This window comes from Ursus americanus, chromosome 19, assembly GCF_024610735.1.
Source record: "Ursus americanus isolate L20-20 chromosome 19, mUrsAme1.1.p, whole genome shotgun sequence".
Classification (NCBI taxonomy): Eukaryota; Metazoa; Chordata; class Mammalia; order Carnivora; family Ursidae; genus Ursus; species Ursus americanus.
In genome coordinates, this window is record NC_142145.1 from 16,923,059 (window position 1) to 16,943,032 (window position 19,974).

General features: G+C 47.8%; 1 protein-coding gene across 1 annotated transcript in view; it reads right to left on the reverse strand.

The window, feature by feature from the left end:
- NEDD4L (NEDD4 like E3 ubiquitin protein ligase) overlaps positions 1–14,378 on the reverse strand; it is a 333,206-nt gene extending 318,828 nt beyond the window's left edge. The window contains exon 1 of the mRNA XM_087869779.1: positions 13,982–14,378. Within this exon, the coding sequence (XP_087725905.1) occupies positions 13,982–14,029 (48 nt within the window). The 5' untranslated portion in view covers positions 14,030–14,378. The remainder of the gene's footprint in view (positions 1–13,981) is intronic.
- Between the last annotated feature and the right edge of the window lie 5,596 nt (positions 14,379–19,974).

The window sequence follows — 19,974 nt, forward strand, 5'->3', positions numbered from 1 at the left end:
CAACCACGCATTAGAATGGTACTTCTCAAGCTTGATATCCTATTTGAAAGGTGAAGAAACTCTCTCAATTCTCCTCTGTGCGTCTTAAAATCCTGAGTTGTGATTTCACTCACGAGGCATGAACTAGGTGGGCATCGCGCGGCACTGGCTGCCACGAGGCTGGGTCCCAGGGCCCAGCATGGCTATGCAGCTCTGTGTGTGGTGCTCAGTGTTCCGTGCCTTCCCAACTGTAGGGAAACTTACACTCATGACCCCTGTCCACCATCACCTGGCCTTCGCTGGGCAGAAGGAGGGCAGCACTGACGTATTAGCGTTTCCACCTCCTCGGCCTGAGGCAGCTGAAGGGTCGCCCTATGCCAACACAACCAGAGATGATTTCCAATGCAGGCCCAGAAACCCCACAGCCTGATCACACCAAGCTCACTGTGTAGGCAGACCCCCTTACTGCACCAATTTCTCCCTCTCTGCACACAAATACACTCTGGGGTCTCCCAACTGCAGAAAACATCCTCCAGGACCCATTCCTTGCTCTCTGGAAGCCACAGGTTTCCACTCGTGTTCACAGCAAAATTCCTCCAGTCCCCACGTGTCTCCACTCTCCTCTCCACGGTGTCCATTCCCACCCCTCCGTTTTCACCCAACCCACCAACGCATCTGCCCCCAGGCCTCCGGGCACTCGTCCCCCACAGCACCAGCCATGCTGGCCAGTCCCACCCCAGTGGCCACCCTCCTCGCCCAGGGCCTGCCAGCTCCTTCACCCGAGTCCTCACCTTCCCGAGTCCCAGGCGTCAATGTCAACTAGACACCAAGGGCCCCAACGTCCCATCCCCGCCCTGAGAGCTCCACTGGGGTCTAGACACTCATATCCACGTGCCTGCTGGCATCACCCTGAAGCTTCGTAGCTGTATTACTTTGAGTCCATCAACACAGACCTTTTTGATCTCCCGACTTCGTCTCCCTCCGTAATTGCTCACACCAAAATCCTAGGTCCTGTCTCTGCAACTGTCAAGTCCCAGCAATCCCTCCCCAGCCTATGCAGAGTCCACCCATTCCACCTCCCCACCCCGGCCCCCGAACCCCGGCTTGCTACACCTCCTCACCGACCAGTACCACAGTTCCCTGACTGGCCTCCGCTTTCATTCCTGTCCTCCCCCCAACAACCCAGATCCCGCTACTCCCCTGCCCAAAACCCTCCAATGGCTCCCCACTGCACTGAGGATACCCCAGCCCTCCACAGTGGCTGCCATGGCCCTCCCTATCTCTCCTCCATCCCCCTCTCTGACCCCACTACCTGCTAGGCCCCCCCATGCTCCAGCCACTCTGGTTTTCTTTCTGCTCCTACAGCTCATTTTTATCTTGGGGCCTTCCTGTTCACTATTCCCCATCTAGAATATTCTGTCTCCAAACCTCAAGTAGCTGGCAACACCGCATTCATTCTCAGCTCAACCCCTATCATATCCCCTATTATGAGGCCCCTGGAGAGGGCCCGCACCTCTACAGCACGGCGGGGGGGGGGGGGCACTCAGCCCTCCTCAAGGACACAAAAACATGTCACAGCCTCTCCCTGATGCAGGGATGGCAAATGCTCAAAACACACACCGCATCGCCTCATTACCACGAACACTCATTTAACATTTACAATGGGCCTGATTCATGCCGAGCGGGGTCTTCTTCTGAGGAGGGGGATGCTGTGCTGCCCAGTGTCTGAAAACCATTCCTACGTCTGGGGCTCCCCCACAGTGTGACTTCTGGTGGGAAGCCAGGCCCACCTCCCACGACAGAAACCAAAACTTTCAGAAGGAACAAACCCCTCGTAGCCCTCCCCTGGCAGCAAGGGCTGCTGGCACATGACTGAGATTGGCCCAGGCCTCCAAGAGGCCGGACGCAGGCCAGAAGCAGTGCAGCAGGCCCAAGACTGCTCTCCTTGCAAAGGCCTGCTTTCCAGACTGACCCTTGGCTGGTGTCTGGGAACTCAGACTGTCAACGGTTCCCTCCACAGATACAAAATGTCCCCTAAATGAGAAGTGTGCTCATGGTGCCTGGACTGTGCCCACTGCGTGGTCTAGGCTGAACAGCGACTCTCCTTCCTGGCGTCTGCAATGGTAGAAAGTGCTGGAGAGAGGGTGCTTACAGGAGCAGCCCCCAAGAAAACCCCAGGGCGTGGAGCCTCTGCGGAGATTCCCCGGTGCACAACATTGCACACGTGGTGTCACAGCGGCCGCTGGAGGGATTACGCACATCCCATGCGCCGCCCCGGGAGAAAATTCCCAGAAGTTCAGAACCTGGTTTCCTCTGGACCTCACTACAGGCAGCTGTTCCTTTGGATTTTGCTCTGTATCCTATCACTGTAATAAACCATAACTGTGAGTATAACCATGTCTGGGTCTTGGAAGCCCTTCTCTTGAATCACTAAGCTGGAGTGGTGGCGAGGACCCCCAACACGGGTAAGAAAGAGGAGAGCTGGGGCGCCTGGGTGGCGCAGTCGTTAAGCGTCTGCCTTCGGCTCAGGGCATGATCCCAGCGTTCTGGGATCGAGCCCCACATCAGGCTCCTCTGCTGTGAGCCTGCTTCTTCCTCTCCCACTCCCCCTGCTTGTGTTCCATCTCTCAGTAGCTGTGTCTATATCAAATAAATAAATAAAATCTTTAAAAAAAAAAAAAAGAGGAGAGCTGGTGCAACCCCAGCAGGAGGAGTGCGGCCACGCAGCCTCCGGAGACAGAGGACGGGGTCGGAAGCAGCACTCAGTGCCAGGGAGCCAGGGTTCTCTGGCTGGGATGTGGGGTGCCCAGCCTCCCCTGGCCCTGACTGCTATCTAAGGCCTAGGTCTCTAGCTTGACAGATACTTCTGTGCTATCCAAAATGCCTTCAATAAATCCCTTTTTGCCTAAATTCATGAGAATTGGTCACTGTTGCTTGCCATCAAGAGCCCTAACTATAACAGATTTTGTATAAAATGTGCTATAAAGGGGCGCCTGGATGGCTCCGGTGGGTGTCTGCCTTTGACTCTCAGGTCATGATCTTGGGGTCCTGGGAGCAAGCCCCATGTTGGGCTCCCCGCTCAGTGGGGAGTTTGCTGGTCCCTCTCCCTCTTTCCCTCCCCCTGCTTGTGCTCTGTCTTCCAAATAAATAAAATCTTAAAAAAAAAAGTGCTATAAATAAAATTGAAAAGGCTGCGTCAGGAAGCAGGTAGAGGGTCCCGTGGGTCCCACGGTCCCGGTCTGCGAAAGCTGATCATTCTGAATGGGCAGAGCAAACGCAGAGCGGGTTCAAGTGCCTGGCTGGCTCCTGGACCCAAACTGTGTGCCTCTTCATTCAAGGCTCCTTTCAAATTGCCTTGAGGCAGAAGCCCTGAGAATGAACAGGGCAGGAGACCAGTCACTAAGACACAGAAATTCCCAGAACCAGAGACTTCATCTAGATAAGGTCACTGGCTGTTCTCATCAGCCCAAGGAACTGACGAGAAAACAAACTCAGACGCTAAGTGTTCACAGGAGCAATACTGCCAAACATTCAGGTGCAGATGACGCTAGTCCGTGGCCGTTCAACCCCCCAACACACAACCCTAAAGCCTCAAACTCACACCCAGCAGGACGCAGGAAGGGGCAGTCTGCCAGCGCCAGCCCCATCCAGGTGCAGCTGCAAAGGACAGGGACCACAGGAGGGCCTCACACTGGGCATAATCCAGCAGAGCCAGAAGCTGCCAGGCAAGCTGACCAAGCCAAGGACTCCTTGCTAGTCCTGATCCGCCAGCTACCACACTGAGTTTTCTGATTTCTCCCCTCTCCCAAGTGGGAAGTTTATTGTAGTATCTTACTCTTTCTTTACCGTTGTAGGCTGATGTTTGGGGGACCTAACCTATTCAGCCATAAGTCACTAGACCATTAAAAAAAGAAAAAAACAATCAAAAAAACTCGTTCCAAATTTAAGAGAAGGGACAGTATGTCACCTAGAGATCCTTGCAATACTTAGATGAATATCTGGGTTGCCTCCCTAGAGAAGGCGAGCCATGGGTATTTCTGAACGTCTATGTATCTGAAGGGGGATGAATTTTCCAACAGGTGGACCGTAGGGTCTCACTGACTTCACCTTAGTTCAAGGGGTAGACCCTCAGAACACTAAAGGGAATTCCATCCCCTCCTTGCTATTAGCTAGTTGAGAGAGAAGCAGATCGAAGCTTCAGTGGCCAATGGAACACAAGAGATTGCCTGGGTGTTTCTGGGAATGAAATTTCTTTAATCTTAAGAGAAAGACACAGGAAGCCATTCTCTTTGCTCTGCAAGCAGGAAAAAAGAACACAGCTCTGGCTGCCGCTTGCAGTCGCCCGAGGACCCGTAGATCTCTGAGAAGGGCTAGACTTTCGACAGTGGAGTAAAGAATGCAACTTGATTCCTTAATGACACCACCGAGCTGGCACAGTCCTTACTGTCCAGGTGGGCGCTTAACAGACCCATCGTAACTGAGCAAGAGATAACGTTCATCTCCATGACAACTATCAATAATCTACCATAATACACATATTGAGATCGGCCAACTCTAGCACCACAGTTCTGTAGGCTGTTAACTTTGGGGACAGGAAGGAGGGAGTGTGGTATGAGTGCAAGGAACCCACGACCACATTAAGCACACAGATCAACTGTAAGATGCATCCTTATGTCAGAAATACTAAAAGCAGCGGGGGGGGGGGGGGAGGAACCACACAGAGACAAGGGTCAGATGACACATAACGTGACATCTGTCAACTGCACCCTTTTGTTTGGGAAGGGACCACCATGAAACGGACTCGGATGTACTGATACCATATGGACATTACAAGTCTGCTCCAAGGCCAAACAAAGAGCAGCTTCCAGATACTTAGATACCTGCCCAGGCGACCACAGCTGTGCACAGCACCATTCTGACATCTAAAACGATTCAGGGCTGCACCAGCAAGACGCTAAGGCAAAACCCAAAGACACACACACACAAAAAAAAAAAAAAAAACCAGGTTTCAGTTTGGTTTTTATAATGCACACAAAAAATTTCAGAGAACCTAAAACATTACTGAAGATTTAAATTACTTCTATGCAACTGTAATGCACAGAAGGACGTAAATACAAATTTGAAGTGTCCACAATGGAGAAAACGAGACCCCTGCTCTACAAGCTACAAGTGAAAAGTCGTCTGATTTCCTGGTCACTTTGAACAATGTCCCATCCTTCACCTATCCCTCCGCTTCCCATCTTGGCGGGCAGCTCCTCAAAGGCACGAGTGGCAACGAGACGACCTTGATATCCTTAAATACGGAGCACACGGCGGGCCCTCGATGAACTTACGTTCAACGGAACACACACTATCAGTATCTGCTCTCAGCAAGTGCTCTCATTTTTACCCAAAGCCTGAAGTACTACAAGCATCTGGGAGGTTTCTATCTCACTTTGAAACTTACTTTTATATTGAGAAAAACTTCTCTGTAGAAAAATATAAGAAAAAACATTAAAAGGCAATGAAAATCACCTGAAATCCCTTTGCTCAAAGAAAACCACGATGGACGTCCTGGGATACATCCCCAGTCATTTTTTCCTATACATAAATACTTTTAAGCACAATGGGACCGCACCCACGATTCTGTAACCTGCTTTCTCCAGTTAGATGAGTAGTGACCACTCTACATTTTTCAATACTCTCCAATACCTCCCCACCCTGCCAGTCACCCCATGGCTGCACGATGTTCTTCTCTACCTCACTTCTCAAAGGAGGAAAGGAAAAGCTCCTAAGGCCAAGCTCAACGTGTTCTCTTTCACTAATAACAGCCAGGGAAATGAAGACATCTCTTCCAAAGGCAATTTCTCAATTATCGGCATCAACATACTCTAGAACTCAGATAACACAGGGTCCAGCTCCCTCCAGACAGAGCTTAATACAAAAGCCACATCCATTTACCCTCTGGCGTTATTAACAAACGGGGAGGACCGACAGCCGGTTCAAAATTTAGGAACGACCTGCTTGCGGTTCTGCTTGCAGTCAATGATCACACCCCAGCCGTAAGGCACAAAGGGAACTGGAGGAGGATAAAAGGAAGCAAACGGATTCTCAGTTTTGCTTTCTCTTTAAACCTCACACTCCTTCCCCTTTCCAACCCAAACTGACAAAGATGAAGTTGGCACTAGACTAACACCGAAGATGAATCACTTATTAACTGAGAGAGAAAAAAAATGGAGCAGGGGGGGGGGGGCAAGCACGGGTTTTCAACAGACTCCAGACTCTGGTTCTAAAGGTAGTTGGGAGATTTGCGAGTAAGTATGTGGAGCTTTTAATTGCGTGAGATACACAGGGAGAGCTTACTCAGCAAATTCTCTAAATAGCTTAGGCTTGCTTTTGTTTTGGGGGGGGTGGGGATAAGGGGGGGACGGCACCAGACTAGAATAACTTCCAGTATTTAAAAAAAACAAGACACATTCATGTAAGTGAAACTGACCCATTCAACAAACATCTTCATATAAAGAGGAAAAATCCAAAGAGACGATCTTCATCTTCTCCATTACCTGTGACCCAAGCCTGTCTCCATCAGAGTCCCCAGGCTGGTGACTTCTAACACAGTTGCCAAAACGTCCATGGAACATTCGAAATCCTATAGATCACTGAAAAAACTAGGTTTGCGTTTCGAGACATTAATTCACAACAGATGTGCCACAGAGGCGATCTGGTGGGACTTCCCGCCAGATACGAATGTGCTGGCGACCCTCCCCGACGGCAATGCTCTCCCACCGCGAAGGCGCTTCACCCCCACACCAGTCCGGCCTCACCGCGCTCCCAAAGGCACAGTACAAACCACGATCCACAGCGGCATCCACGGAAGACAAGAAGGGCCAGGCCTTGGATGCAGCTGGAAAGTACAAACCGTGCTAACAGAGGCCAGACCAAGACTCACAGGCACAACTCTGCCCTTGTCGCTGCACCACAGGGTCCCCACGGGGGTCCGCAGGAGGCGGCCAGTCACGCGCAAAGGCAGAAAGAGCACACGGTCTCCACCCAGCAGACAGAGGGCAGACACGTTCCTGAGTCACTCATGCAATCCATCCGAACTTCACTCCCATGTGCCTGGGAAGCCTCGGTCCACCACAGCGGACACATCGCCGGTGACAGGACACCACCCGGACCAGCGATGGGCCCACTATCCCCTTCATGGGACCATGATCCCTACGAGCCCTTCCAAGTTCCATCATGGATTTCACATCACAGCATCTTACACTAAAAACAAAGTCACTTTTCCGGCACCTGGGTGGCTCAGTCGGTTAAGCAGCTGCCTTCAGCTCAGGTCATGATCCCAGGGTCCTGGGATCCAGCCCCACATTGGGCTCCCTGCTCAGCGGGGAGTCTGCTTCTCCCTCTCCCTCTGCCCCTCCCTCTACTCGTGCTCTCTAGATCTCTCAAATAAATAAAATCTTAAAAAAAAAAAAATTCCTAAAGAACAAAGTCACTTTTCAATGGCCCCTTTTTGCTTGGTGAACAGGAGGTTTAAAAATACAAAATCTCTCAGTGGATGCCTGCCTGCCAACAAGTCACCCAACACTGAATTTGATGACAGCGAGGGAATCGGAGAGTCTCACCATTACACTTGGCAAGTTCAGATCAATACAGGACTCTGGAGTCAGGGAGAAAAAGTCGACTAGAGGGTCGAGTTTAAACTAGTTACCCCAAATATGCTAATGGAATATAGCTTTCCTCACCTAAAGGTATTACAATAATAGCCAGCATTCAGGCCACTCGGGTTCAAAACAAATCATTACACCTCTAACGAGGTCCTACGTATTCATGAAATTAAGTGTCCCAGATCTTTCCACCGCTGGTTTTCTCTCTGCTAGAGCCTGAGCCACAGTCTTACCTCAGGAATCAAGAAGCTCTCCAGCAATCAAATACTCGGGAGTGGTGATAATTATTGGTTCCTCCTCAAAGTCAACGACAACAATTCCAGAACAGTCCGTGCAGAACTAGTTTTTTTTTTTTTTTTTTAAGAAGTCTCTATGCACCCAAGAACAAAGGACGTGACCATGGTTCTCAAAGGAACTTTTCTGTGTGCATGTTTGTGGGGTTTTTTTCCCCCCAGATCCAAATGCCTGTTCCTCTTCCAAATTTAATAGCCCCTGGGTAAAAGGATGTTTCTTGATACTGCTCACATTGACAATCACCTTACATGTTTTTACTAAACAATTTTTTTTTTTAGTTTGTGGGGAAATATTGGTTTCTAAATCTAGTTTCTTTTACTTCACCTCTAAATTCAGCTCTCATTTCTATATTCCACCAAGAGGCAACTCCCCAACCAAGAGTAGCATCATGAAACAGTACAAACATTGCCACCTATAGTCAGAAAGCGAGATATATTTGTTTATATGGTGACCTGGAAGAGAAACAATACAAAAACAGAAAGTAACATTTGGCTACCCTTCTCATATAGCCTTCACCAATCCTACTATCCTAATACTTATTTTCATCATTATTCATGTATTATTTTGATCCTCTTTAATATGGATTGTCAAAAGGATAGTTTATTGCCAATAGATCACTAAGCCAAAAACACTTCAAAGACCTACAACATCAAAAACACCTGAAAACTCTTAAGTTAAAATCTCATTTTGCTGCTATTCATCTAGGACCCAAAATTCAAGGGCACCAATAAAATCTGTTCAAACAAACCTTTTAACTCAAAATAAAAATTTTAAGATGATCTCAGTCTGTCAAAGAGAAACTGATTTGTTTCTTTCACCAGTCACGTACTACCACGCTTCTGTGTTCAGTAACTGCACGATGCAGGAAGACGAGTTAACTAGCAACGAGCACAAAGTTTCTTCCCTCACAATGAGTGCAGCCAACTTAACAGCATCCCAAAAGCATTGCTGCAATGATGTGAGACATCATTCTCTAACGTAAGGGATTTCTTCCTGGAGATAGGCTTGGTGAAGGCTATGAGAATATACGGCAAGTATACTGATGCTCCCAATATCACGAAAACAACTTTGCAAGGAAGTTTGCTGGAGATGTGGGTCCTCGCTGCACTGAGGAGACGCCCAAGTATCATTCAACCACTTCTCTATAAACTGTGTTCTGCTACGGTAAAGAAACCAGGATGGGCTGGGGACTCCCGTTTTGCCACAGTCCTCGCCCCTTTAAACAAAATTATTTTTATTCCTTAAGTTAAGGAAACTGCTTTTCAGGAATGACATCATTTAAAACCTTCTGACGTAAGAAAACCGAATATAAATTAAAATGTCAGTTTCTACAAGTGCCTTAGAGCCCTTGAAGAAAATAAAAATTGAATGAGAGTAGAAGTTGAAGACAATACATTATATTCGCCAGTTTATAAAATCGCTTTTAAATGTCACAGTAAAACCTAGACCCTTTAAGGGTTTTTCTTAAATGTTAGCCATCACAGTGCAGACTGTAACCGGAATATGCTCGCGTCCTAGGCATAAAGCACACCACGCAGCACGGCTAGACTCGGTTCAAGCATCCAGAGCTGGAACAAATGGGCTGGTTTTATCTCCCTCTACAAAACGGCTGTTCAGAATCCACCTTTAGTCCAAACCATATCTTAACTAATTTCCAAAAGCAATCTTGTGATCGTTTTGCACAGCTGCAAAGATTGCATGCAGGGTTTCAAGTAATCTCTTGAAAATACACACAGACCACTTTTTAAAAATTAACGACTACCCTGAATTCCTTACAGATCGCTACTCAGGTGGTCTAGCTTGTAGGCTCCCCGTGTCTTCTCTGCCAATGCCCAGTTAGGAGAATTTCCCGGATGCGACCCCTTTTCTCAAAAACAGAAAGGCAGAAGAAACCTGACCAGCAACTGACTCGAAAGTGTTGAATGACTAACGTACTAAATCTGACGGTCCAGGGGCATCCCAGGTTTCTAATGAGAGTCAGGAATTCCAAAACACCCTGAAATAAGGATGGTTCACAAAATTAATGGTCTATCATTGTGCAACACCAGTTTTTTTGTCTTAGTGGTCCATAAAATCCTGTTGCATCTTAAAGTTGACAACATCTTCAAGAAAATATACCTATGCCAACGGTTTAACCTTACAGGTTTGTTAGGGAGTAAAAGGAACCCTAAAAGAATGAGGAGTGGGGGTGCTAGCAACTACAGCACAGCTATCCCATCTCCAGGGCCACAACATGGACCCACTAATTGTTGGCAGGTGAGAATGGAGCCCCAGCGAGGTCAGATTTTTGCCATTTTCTGAAAAAATTTCCAAGCTTTGAAACACAGTAGAGACCATACTAAGCAAGCCTCCTGGTCGATGCCGACCTAGAAGTCTTCCGTTTACAACTTCTGACGTTTATCTCCACTGCCAATCAACCTCAACAACCTAGCTCTGAAGCCCTTTAAAGACACTCGCACTTGGAATGAGGAAGAACGCTGAAAACTAGTGCTATCAACAGAATGGAGTTCAAATCCTGCCTCTGTCACTTCCTGTGTGTCCTTATGCAGGTCACTTAACATCTCTGAGCCTCCAGTCCTGATCCATCAATCTCAGCACCCCTCCTAGGGGGGTCATGAGGATTAAATGAGACAGCAAGGACGTAAAGCCTTAACAAAGAGCTAGGTGCAGAGTAGGCAATATGAAACATTAGCCAACTATTCTTGTCTGCATAAAACACAGAGGGAGGGTGTCAAAGTACTATCCCAGGTCAGCCTGGCCTTCATTTCTATGCCATCTGCCTCGTTGTAACCACTCAAAAACTGCCACATCTAGTAAGAAAGCTGTCATTCAGACTTGAGCCTTTATTTCCCCCAGAAATCTTTTCAATAAAGGACACCTTTCTAAGACGTTGTAATAAAAGACCTCAGGAAGTTAACAATAACATTCCCAAGTAAACTGCCCAAATGTGCTACCGACTGCCAAAAAAATAAAAACAAAAAGCAAAACAAAAAACCGCCAAGGAACCAAGCCAGATGCAGCAACTAGTCCAACTGCTCTGATTCCAAACCAAATCTGAGGCTGGGCCCTGCATCACAAGTTCTGCTAATCTGCTAATCTCTCTAACACCAAAGTCCGTCATCTGACCGCAATTTCAAATTTGGTCTCCCTAAGGTGACCTGACTTCAGTCAGTAGCTATGAACGCTACCTCAGCCAGAAAGACACAAAAAATAAAATCTGTGCACTCACACAAGCACAGCCCCTATTTATTAACCCCTTTCATTCTACAAGCTGGGGGACCTAAGAGCAAGGTCCTCCGTCTCAGCATCCCACCCAATGCTTCATCACCAGCAGTCCTTAGAGCAAAAGACATCTTGCTGAGATGGGACAGGACACTAAGCGCACTCCAAATACACAATGCTTTCCACCAACTTCCAATGAAAAGTGACTTTTTAAGAAATGTGCTAGGTATTGGTGCCAGCTTTGCTCAGAGACGTGTAAGGTAACTCTTATGTCGCCAATCACAGTATCTTCAGGTGTGATGTTCCAAAGCGCCCGCAGTGTGCAAACCGAAGTGCACTCATTTAACACGCCCTGGAATACCAACCCCGCCACCGGTTTCAGCAGCGGGTCTGCCTTAAGAGCCCGTGAAGATCTCTCATGTTTTCTCACACTGACTAATTCAGGGGGACAAAACAAGCTGCGCAAATTCAACAATTTGTTAATATTCTACGAAGGCGTTCTCTGATTTTCCAAAGGCTAACCTGACGGTGCGAAACCTCCCATAAAAAGCAAATACCACAGAAATGTGAAGTCATCAAAACAGTCCTGCCTTATTTTTTTTTTTCACTGAGAGGAGAAGCTGAAAAAAGACAACAGATGCGACTTGTCTTCTGTAATATAACGTGCTGGGGAACTCAACAGTACTCGCAACATTGCCATCACTCAATCAAGAAAATGTCTTCTCATCACCTCGTGCTGTTCCCCCACAGCCCAACACCCCTCTAGCAACGTACAGGAGTGAACCCGTACACACACACACACACACACACACACCAATTCTGTGTATATTCCATCCTTCACTTTCACACTGGACACCAGTTAAGATCTGAGTTAACTCATCTAAAGAGGCAAGATGTATGCTAGATAGATGGTGACACTAGATATAAATGTAAACAAAGGATTAACAGGGACATGCATTGGACTCGTTTATCCAGCTGAATTTCCGAAAACACTCGATGTATTTTTCTTGAGCGCGCTATTAAAAATCATGTAATTTAGAACAAGAGAGACCAGAGCTGAAGTGCAGCTGTCTTCCCCCACAATACCTCAAAAGCCCTTTGTTTAGGAATGTCTGTATCTCGGCACCTTTCTAAAAGCTCACTGCCAGCCATCTAGGGCTGCTAATTAAACGGAGAAGTACAGAATGAAAGGGAAAGCTTCTCAAAGGGTAGTGGAGCTGGGGAGAGAAGCCTGGGAGAGGAGAACCCCCTGGGTGAAAGAAACAATGATCCTTTTCACCCATCCCCAGGTAACTGCACCAAAAAGGGAAATTATTTTACAGGAGCAGAGCATGGCAAAATAATCGAAAACGTATATCACACATTATTTGCATTGTGATCATTCTTTGATAAACTACATACCACAGCAAGCTTTACCTAGCCCTGTAAAGAAAAAAAAAAAAAGTCATACCAACACTCTCCCCACCCCAAGGTAACTATTTCATTACACACTTACAAAGCGCGCACACACACGCACACACACCCCATACCAGAGCAAGAAAGCCGGTGAGAGAGAAGCCATAACGTGGGCAGGTCTAGATAATAGCCTCTCCACTAACCCCACCCCCAGCACCAGAGAAAGAGGGGACCTCAGAAAAGAAAGGAGAGGAAGAAGAGAAAGCCAGAAATCCTTGAATTTCCAGGCATCAACTTTTCATGAAATGCACAACCAGGATAGGAAATACCTCCCTGCTGAGTAATGCTCCATGGGTTGTAAATTCACCTCTCGAAAGGGGAGCCAGACCTGAGCGCGCACCCCGCCAGATGGCAAACCCCTCCTACCTGCTCCATCCAGCCTGCCGGTCACGCCGCGCCAGCGACAGGCCTCCCACCCCCCTTTTTGGCAGAGCAACACACCAATAAGAGCCGAGCGTGGCTGGTCGAGAGAGGGCTAAGCAGCGATGTAGCAGGATCGTTTCCAAAGGGAGGAGTGGGAAACCGCGAGGAGAGAGTGAGGGTAAAAACAAAGCTCTTTCCTCTCAAACCTACAGCCTTGGGGGTGTGGCTTACTTGATTTGCTTTATTAATAAAGGGGATCAATTGAGCTTTTGTCTCTCCACCTACCCCGGAGGTGCCGGGCTTTGAATCCTTGGGAGGGGGGAAAAAATGGTAGGGCTGCAAGCTTCCTCCAAGTTTCCAGTAGCACCTGCCACCATGCTGGCCGTCCTCCCCTACCAAAAAGACCCCGAAATCCACACTCCTGGTTTCGACTCTGCAACCCAGCTCGAGCGTCTTGCCCACTCCGTGATAAGCACACACTCATCAGAGCACTTGCCGACACTATCACCGGAAAGTTCCGGGGGGAGGGGGGTGGAGAACAATTCAGGTTCCTCCGCGGCCCGGGGCTCCCCCGCGCGGCGCGGGCCCCCAGCCGAGACCCAGACGTGACACACATCATGGACTCCCGGGCTGCAGGGGCGAAAGGCGGAAAGTTGCCCAAGAGCCCGGGAGACGCGGCTGGGAGAGGAGGGGGATCAGGGGGCTACAGAGGCGCACGCGCCCTCCTCCCACGCCCAAGGCTGGGGGAAGCGGCCGAGCGAACCCCGGCTCGAAGGGCGTCGCGCCGCTCAATTTACAAACAATGCACTCCGCTGGGGGTTGGGGGGGCGCGAGCGCCGGGCAGATGGGCCCGAGCACCAGCCCCCAGTCGGGCCCCAGCCACCCGGCGCACCCGCGTTTGGGGTTCCGCCGCAGGCGCGGGGGACGCGCACCCCGGGGGTCGGCCCAGTACCCACTCCCTGCCGGCGCGGGACAGGAACTCCCCGGGGAGTCCCAGGCGGGAAGGGGACGCCGCTCACCTCGTCTTCCGAAAGTCCGTAGACCGGCTCCCCGAGCCCGGTCGCCATGGAGCCGGTGCCCCGCGCGGGCTCCGAGGCGCTCCCGGGCGGCTGGGCTGCGGCGCGGGCGGCCGGTCTTCTCTCCTCCTCCGCGCCCGGCCTGCGCGCGTCCCGCCGGGGGAGCCGCCGGACGCCGGCAGGTGAGGGAGCCCGAGCGCGCGCCCGGGCCGCTGCCTGCACCGCTTCCTCCCGGAAGGCTGCGGGGCCGTGCGGGCTGGCGGTCCCGAGAGAGCGCCGAGCAGCGGGCGGCGGCGCGGAGCCCGCCGGGCTTTCCCTCCCCGTTTGCCCGGCCGCCACTCTCCGCCCCTCTCGAAGCCTGCTCTCGGATCTCCGGAACCCGGCTCGCCCGCCCCTCGCTCGCTCCCTGCGGCCCCAGCTCTCTCCGCCCCGTCCTCCGCCTCCTCCCACCCGGCGCCCCGAGGGGACCCTCCCCGCCTCGCCGGGGCGGGCACACGCGCCCCCCAAGCCAATCACAGGCCGGCCTGGGGGGCGGGCCGCCGGGTGGCAGGGTTCTGCCCCCACGCCCACCCCACCCGCAGGCCTCTCCAGCGGCGCTCCTGGGGCTCACCCGGCCGCGGGGCGGGTCTGCCCGGCGGGGGGGAGAGGAGGGTTGCGGATGCGGGCTTGGCCTGCCGAGCTGACCCACCCTCCCCTTCCAGCTTTCCCTCTGTTTTGGGGTAGGGGCGGCCTGGGCATGGGGGGTGGGGGGAGGTTGCTGAAGGCATTTAACCTGAGGAAGAAAAAAAAATCTCGCTCAGTTCATTCCTCTACCCCATGGTCTTTTTACCCAGAGCCCTGAGCTCGCCGTAATTGTTGAAGGGGGAAACATGGATGTTTCTAGACCCCTTTAAATTCTTGGCAAGCTCAGCCAGCCGGACTTGGCTACGCTGTCTGCTCCCCGGGGCCGAGCCGCCCGGCCCGGCCGCCTGCAGGGGAGAGGCTGCCCCGGTGTGGCCGCGAGTCGCCACTGCCTGTGTCAACCTTACAAGGCACAAAACCAACACCGCGCCCGCTCTGGGTACACACCCACCCACGGGAAAACAGCGTTCTTTGAATAAAAGGCAGCTCATTTGTGAGCTGCAACGTGAAATATCAAACTCAAGCTTAAGGTTATCCTCTGCATATGCAAACCTTAAGACGTCTTATTAGCCACCGCAGGATTCTTCCCACATCCCAGCTACTGTTTCTTCTATAGCAAGCAGTTCATTTTCATCCTTCAGATTTATAGGAACGCCAGAGACTACTTTAAATAAGTGAAAGAAATTCATCCCTCGACTTTTTTCCAGGAAGCCTTTCCTTAAATTTAGATGGTAAATGCAGTTGCGTTTTTGTGTGTGTGTGTGTGTTTTTTTCTTTTTTAAGCAGAACATGCCATTTTCCTTTGAAAAGAAACCTCGGAATGTCTACTTTGGACTAACAGGGTGCTCTTAGAATTTCTCAAGAAAAGGAGAACTCACGTGATCCATAAGTATCGTTATGCCTGTGGCCAGCTACTTTACTAAAATATCTGCTGTAGGCCCTGCTAGATCGTAATTCAAGAGGAAATGGGCATACCCAACCTAACTTAAACTCTCCTTGCCTCCCCAGAACATTACATTGGCCTAAAACAATGTGCCCTGCCAATAATGGGTTTCCTTTCAAGGCTTAACCCCATGGAGTCAGCACGGTACTCAGAACCCTTCTTGTCTACAAACGGTGCGCCATTAAATCAAGGGTACTTAGATGCCAGAAAAGCCCGACTGCGGGGGGCAGGGGGAATTAACCTTTACCGAGGAGCATAGAAGACCGTTCTCTCTGTTCATTCTTTCCAGGCCAAAATTTTTCCACCTTTTCAAACCTAGGTTATTTTTTTTTTTTTGATAAACAAAGGTTCTCTAACATACACATCTGTGCACACACACACACACACACACACACCAATTGTAACATGCTCTCCATGGTGGCTGTGACTCCTACAGGATTCCCCACTTCTTTACCCTCGCTAGCCAGGCCTTTGTCAAGCTTTGTACCCTTTGGGGGGAGGCAGTAATTGATTTTAAAGTTTTCTAATAGAGAATTGTAATTTCTAATTACATAGGACACCCTTCCAACATCCTGGAGGTGCGCAGTCCCAGCCTTTATCTCTGGGGGAAGCCGTAATTTCAGGGAACTCTGAAGGGGTGTCATACTTGCCTCTCATCCTGTCTTCATCGGTCCTACTCCCACACCGCCACCCCAACAGCCTGCATCACTGTCTTTCCCTCAGGGATGGCAATTAGAAACGACAATATGAAACTTGCCATATGTCATTTATCTTAGGGGTGTTTATAAAACTGTGATCCATAACGTCATTCAATGGCCCCTGGAAGAAGACTCAAGACATTTCAGACCTAGGAAGAAAAGCTTTCTTTCTTCCAAGGAACTGGTAAGCTTTTACATATGGATGACAAGAACAATTTCAAATGATTGTTTTTCTATTTACTTTGGCCACCAGGAAACTCAGGACCAATTTTATGGCCTTAAGCCATAAAAGAACCTATAAAAAATTAAATCAGTCCCCTTTGTAATTACATACCAGCTTTCCCCCGATGCAGTGGTTCTCTATGCTGAATGCACATTGTTACCATCTGGGGAGCTTTAAAATTATCCAGTGCCCAGTACCAAGTGCTTAGTTGCCAGCATACAAGACTATGATTACATTGGTTCAGGGTAGGAGCGCAGACATCAGTAGTTGCAGTGGTTTCCCAGGTGTTGCTAATGTGTATTTTCTCTGCCAGTGGTTCCCAAACTTTACTGCATATAGGAACACCTGGGGAGGTTTAAAACTATTATTCTCTACCTCTCTCCTCCATACACTGATCTAAACAATGTGGGGTGCCACATGGGTATCAGGATTTTTAGAGGCTCTCCAGGTGATTCTAGGCACAGCAAAATTTAGCGATCTCTAGCCCAGACAAATATTCCTGCTCCTTACGTATTTTCTATGATCCTGATTTTTTAATGTAGACAAAATTGCATATTATAAACGTACTCAAATCCTTCGTGGAAGGAGATGGGATGTAAACAAATATACTTAATGTGACTAGTATTGCTTATCATTTCTACCTGCCCCCCACCACTCAGAAAGTCTCAGAGTAGCAATCCACTGTTTTGGGGCGACGGGGATAGTGTGGGGAAGACAACCCTTAAAAACTATTTGGCATTCTCATCCAAAGCCGAACTCTTGTTGCATTCTCCAGTCAGGTCCCCATCTAGCCAACAATTACATAGAACCTGACTTGTAGGTTGTTCTCTAGAATTTGTGTTTTGTTCGCTTTGGAGGCTGTCTTTAAACATCTAAGATTTGGGGGCGCCTGGGTGGCACAGCGGTTAAGCATCTGCCTTCGGCTCAGGGCGTGATCCCGGCGTTCTGGAATCGAGCCCCACATCGGGCTCCTCTGCTGGGAGCCTGCTTCTCCCTCTCCCACTCCCCCTGCTTGTGTTCCCTCTCTCGCTGGCTGTCTCTATCTCTGTTGAATAAATAAATGAAATCTTAAAAAAAAAATAAAAAATAAATAAACATCTAAGATTTGATACTGTGGGTGTTTGGTAAATGCTCTTCGTTGGGTCATCAGAAATGCAAAATTAGCAAGAATGATTTTAAAGTACCATGGGTGATCACAAATAGGGAACATTTTAATGTTAAGTCTCTTTACAAATTGAGTTGGTTTAGCTAACTATGTGTATCTTAATCAAGCCTGGGAAGTACCCAAAGCTGAATACATAGCATCACATATTTGCATACATTTCATATAAATAACACTACATTCTGCTCTTCAATTTTTTGGTAACTTGGGTTCTTTAAAAAGCCCATGAAACAGGCCTTTTAGAGATGGCCACGTACCTGTAAAAACTGGTGTTACCTTGGAACTTAGCTGCATTCATTGACGCACAGAGAAAGCGCACAAATTTAAGGTGTTTATGATTACAACGGAAATAAACCATGCTTGAAACTGTTGAGGAGTATAGAGGTGGGTAGCAAAGAGAGGCTTGTAAATAACTAATCTTTGTGTCTAAAAATAGCTAAGCTTTTTAAGAACCACATCTTGGAGAAAAGAAAAAAAGAACCACATCTTGAACACCTATGTGCTCTTCTTTCTAGAGCTCCAAAAATATCTGAGACATAGATATCGGATTCCTCTTTTTTACCCAGTGTGACTAAACACTTGCCTCTTACCTGGCTATATTAGCTATTTTCCTTTCTAAATATTTCTAAAATATCTAGATTTGTTTCCACATTTTTACTGTATTTTTCCCTTACCTTTAAATGAATCTTTTTATTGAATTGTGCTGTTGTTTTCTTATATTTGTTTCCCTCTCCCAGTTGGGATGTTAATTGTTGCATTTCTATTCTTTTATTGTTTACTTTTAACATTTTATGTGCATGCCTAACTTAAATCGAAAGTTAGTATCTTAATCCCCCATCTGAACAATAGAAGAAGCTTAAAACACTATTTTTTTTAAAGATTTTATTTATTTATTTGACAGAGAGATAGCCAGCCAGATAGGGAACACAAGCAGGGGGAATGGGAGAGGAAGAATCAGGCTTCCAGCAGAGGAGCCTGATGTGGGGCTCGATCCCAAAACGCCGGGATCACACCCTGAGCCAAAGGCAGACGCCTAACGACTGAGCTACCCAGGAGCCCCTAAAACACTATTTTTGATTAGCTCTTTCCATGGTATTACTATCCAGTTTCATTCTGTCCTTTTTTAAACCACCAAATTAGTTAGTAGTTATTTTCATATCTTTTTTTTTTTTTTTTAGTTTAAGCAATGTGTTTTGTGGTTTTGTTTCTAAGGATTCCTTGTTGCTTCTTAGACATTCATCTGAGATCATTTTCCTTCTTCCTGAGGAGCAGACTTTAAAATTTTTTTTAGTAAAAGCTCATTGGTGATAAACTCTGTTTCTGTTTATCTGAAAATGTCTCCATACATGGAAGATGATGAAAATTATATAAGCAGATTCAGAGTGGTTATGGAATATAGAAAAATGTAAATAAATCTTCTTAATGTGACTAGCGTCACCAATTTACCCAACCCCACCCCTCTAAAGTCTTAAGTTTGTGAATAATTTTGGGGGCAACTGGAGGACAGGACAACCCTTAAGAAAAACTCAATAGTCTTACCCAAGGTAAAAGGATGGTCTCATTCTCTGCACTTTGAAGATGCTATTCCTCTGATTTCTGGCTTCCGTTGCTAGTGATAAATGGGCAGCTCTAAGTCTAATTATTGTTCCTTTGCAGGTCATTGGTCTTATCTGTAGCTGCTTTTCATTCTTGGTGTTCTGAACTTTCTATAATTTGTTTATACGTGGCTTTCTTCTTATTTATCCTGCCTAATCTACTTTGTGCCTTATCTGTGGATTTGAGTTTTTTATTATTTCTGGAAAATGCTCAGCTCTCATGTCTTCAAATATTGCTCTTTCTCCATTCTCTGTATTTGTGCCTGTGGGATTCCAAATGATCACATGTAGACTTTCTCATTCCATAATCAGTGTCTCTTACCCTCTTTAACGTATCCCACCTCCTTTGTGCTGCATTCTGAGGGATTATTTCAGATCTCTCTTCTGCTTTGCTAAGCAACTATTTGAGTCTAGTTTTTTTGTTTAGCCCATCAATCTAGTTTTTTATTCAATAATTATGTTTTTCATATCTAAAAGTTCTATTTTTCTAATCAGCCTCATCATTCTTGATAGTTTCTTATTTTGTGTTTCCGAACTTCACTTGATTAAACAAGCCATAACTAATTTTTATGCTTTGCTAATTCTACTGTCTAAAAGTCTGGAATGTGTCTCTTCTGGTTTCTGCTGACCCTCACTCATAGTGACTTCATTCCATGTGTGTTTATTATAAATTAATGTGGTGGTGAATTTATCTGGTTAATCTTAGCCTATGGGAATCCAAAGTGGATTTGTGTTTGCTTCTTCTAAGAACCAG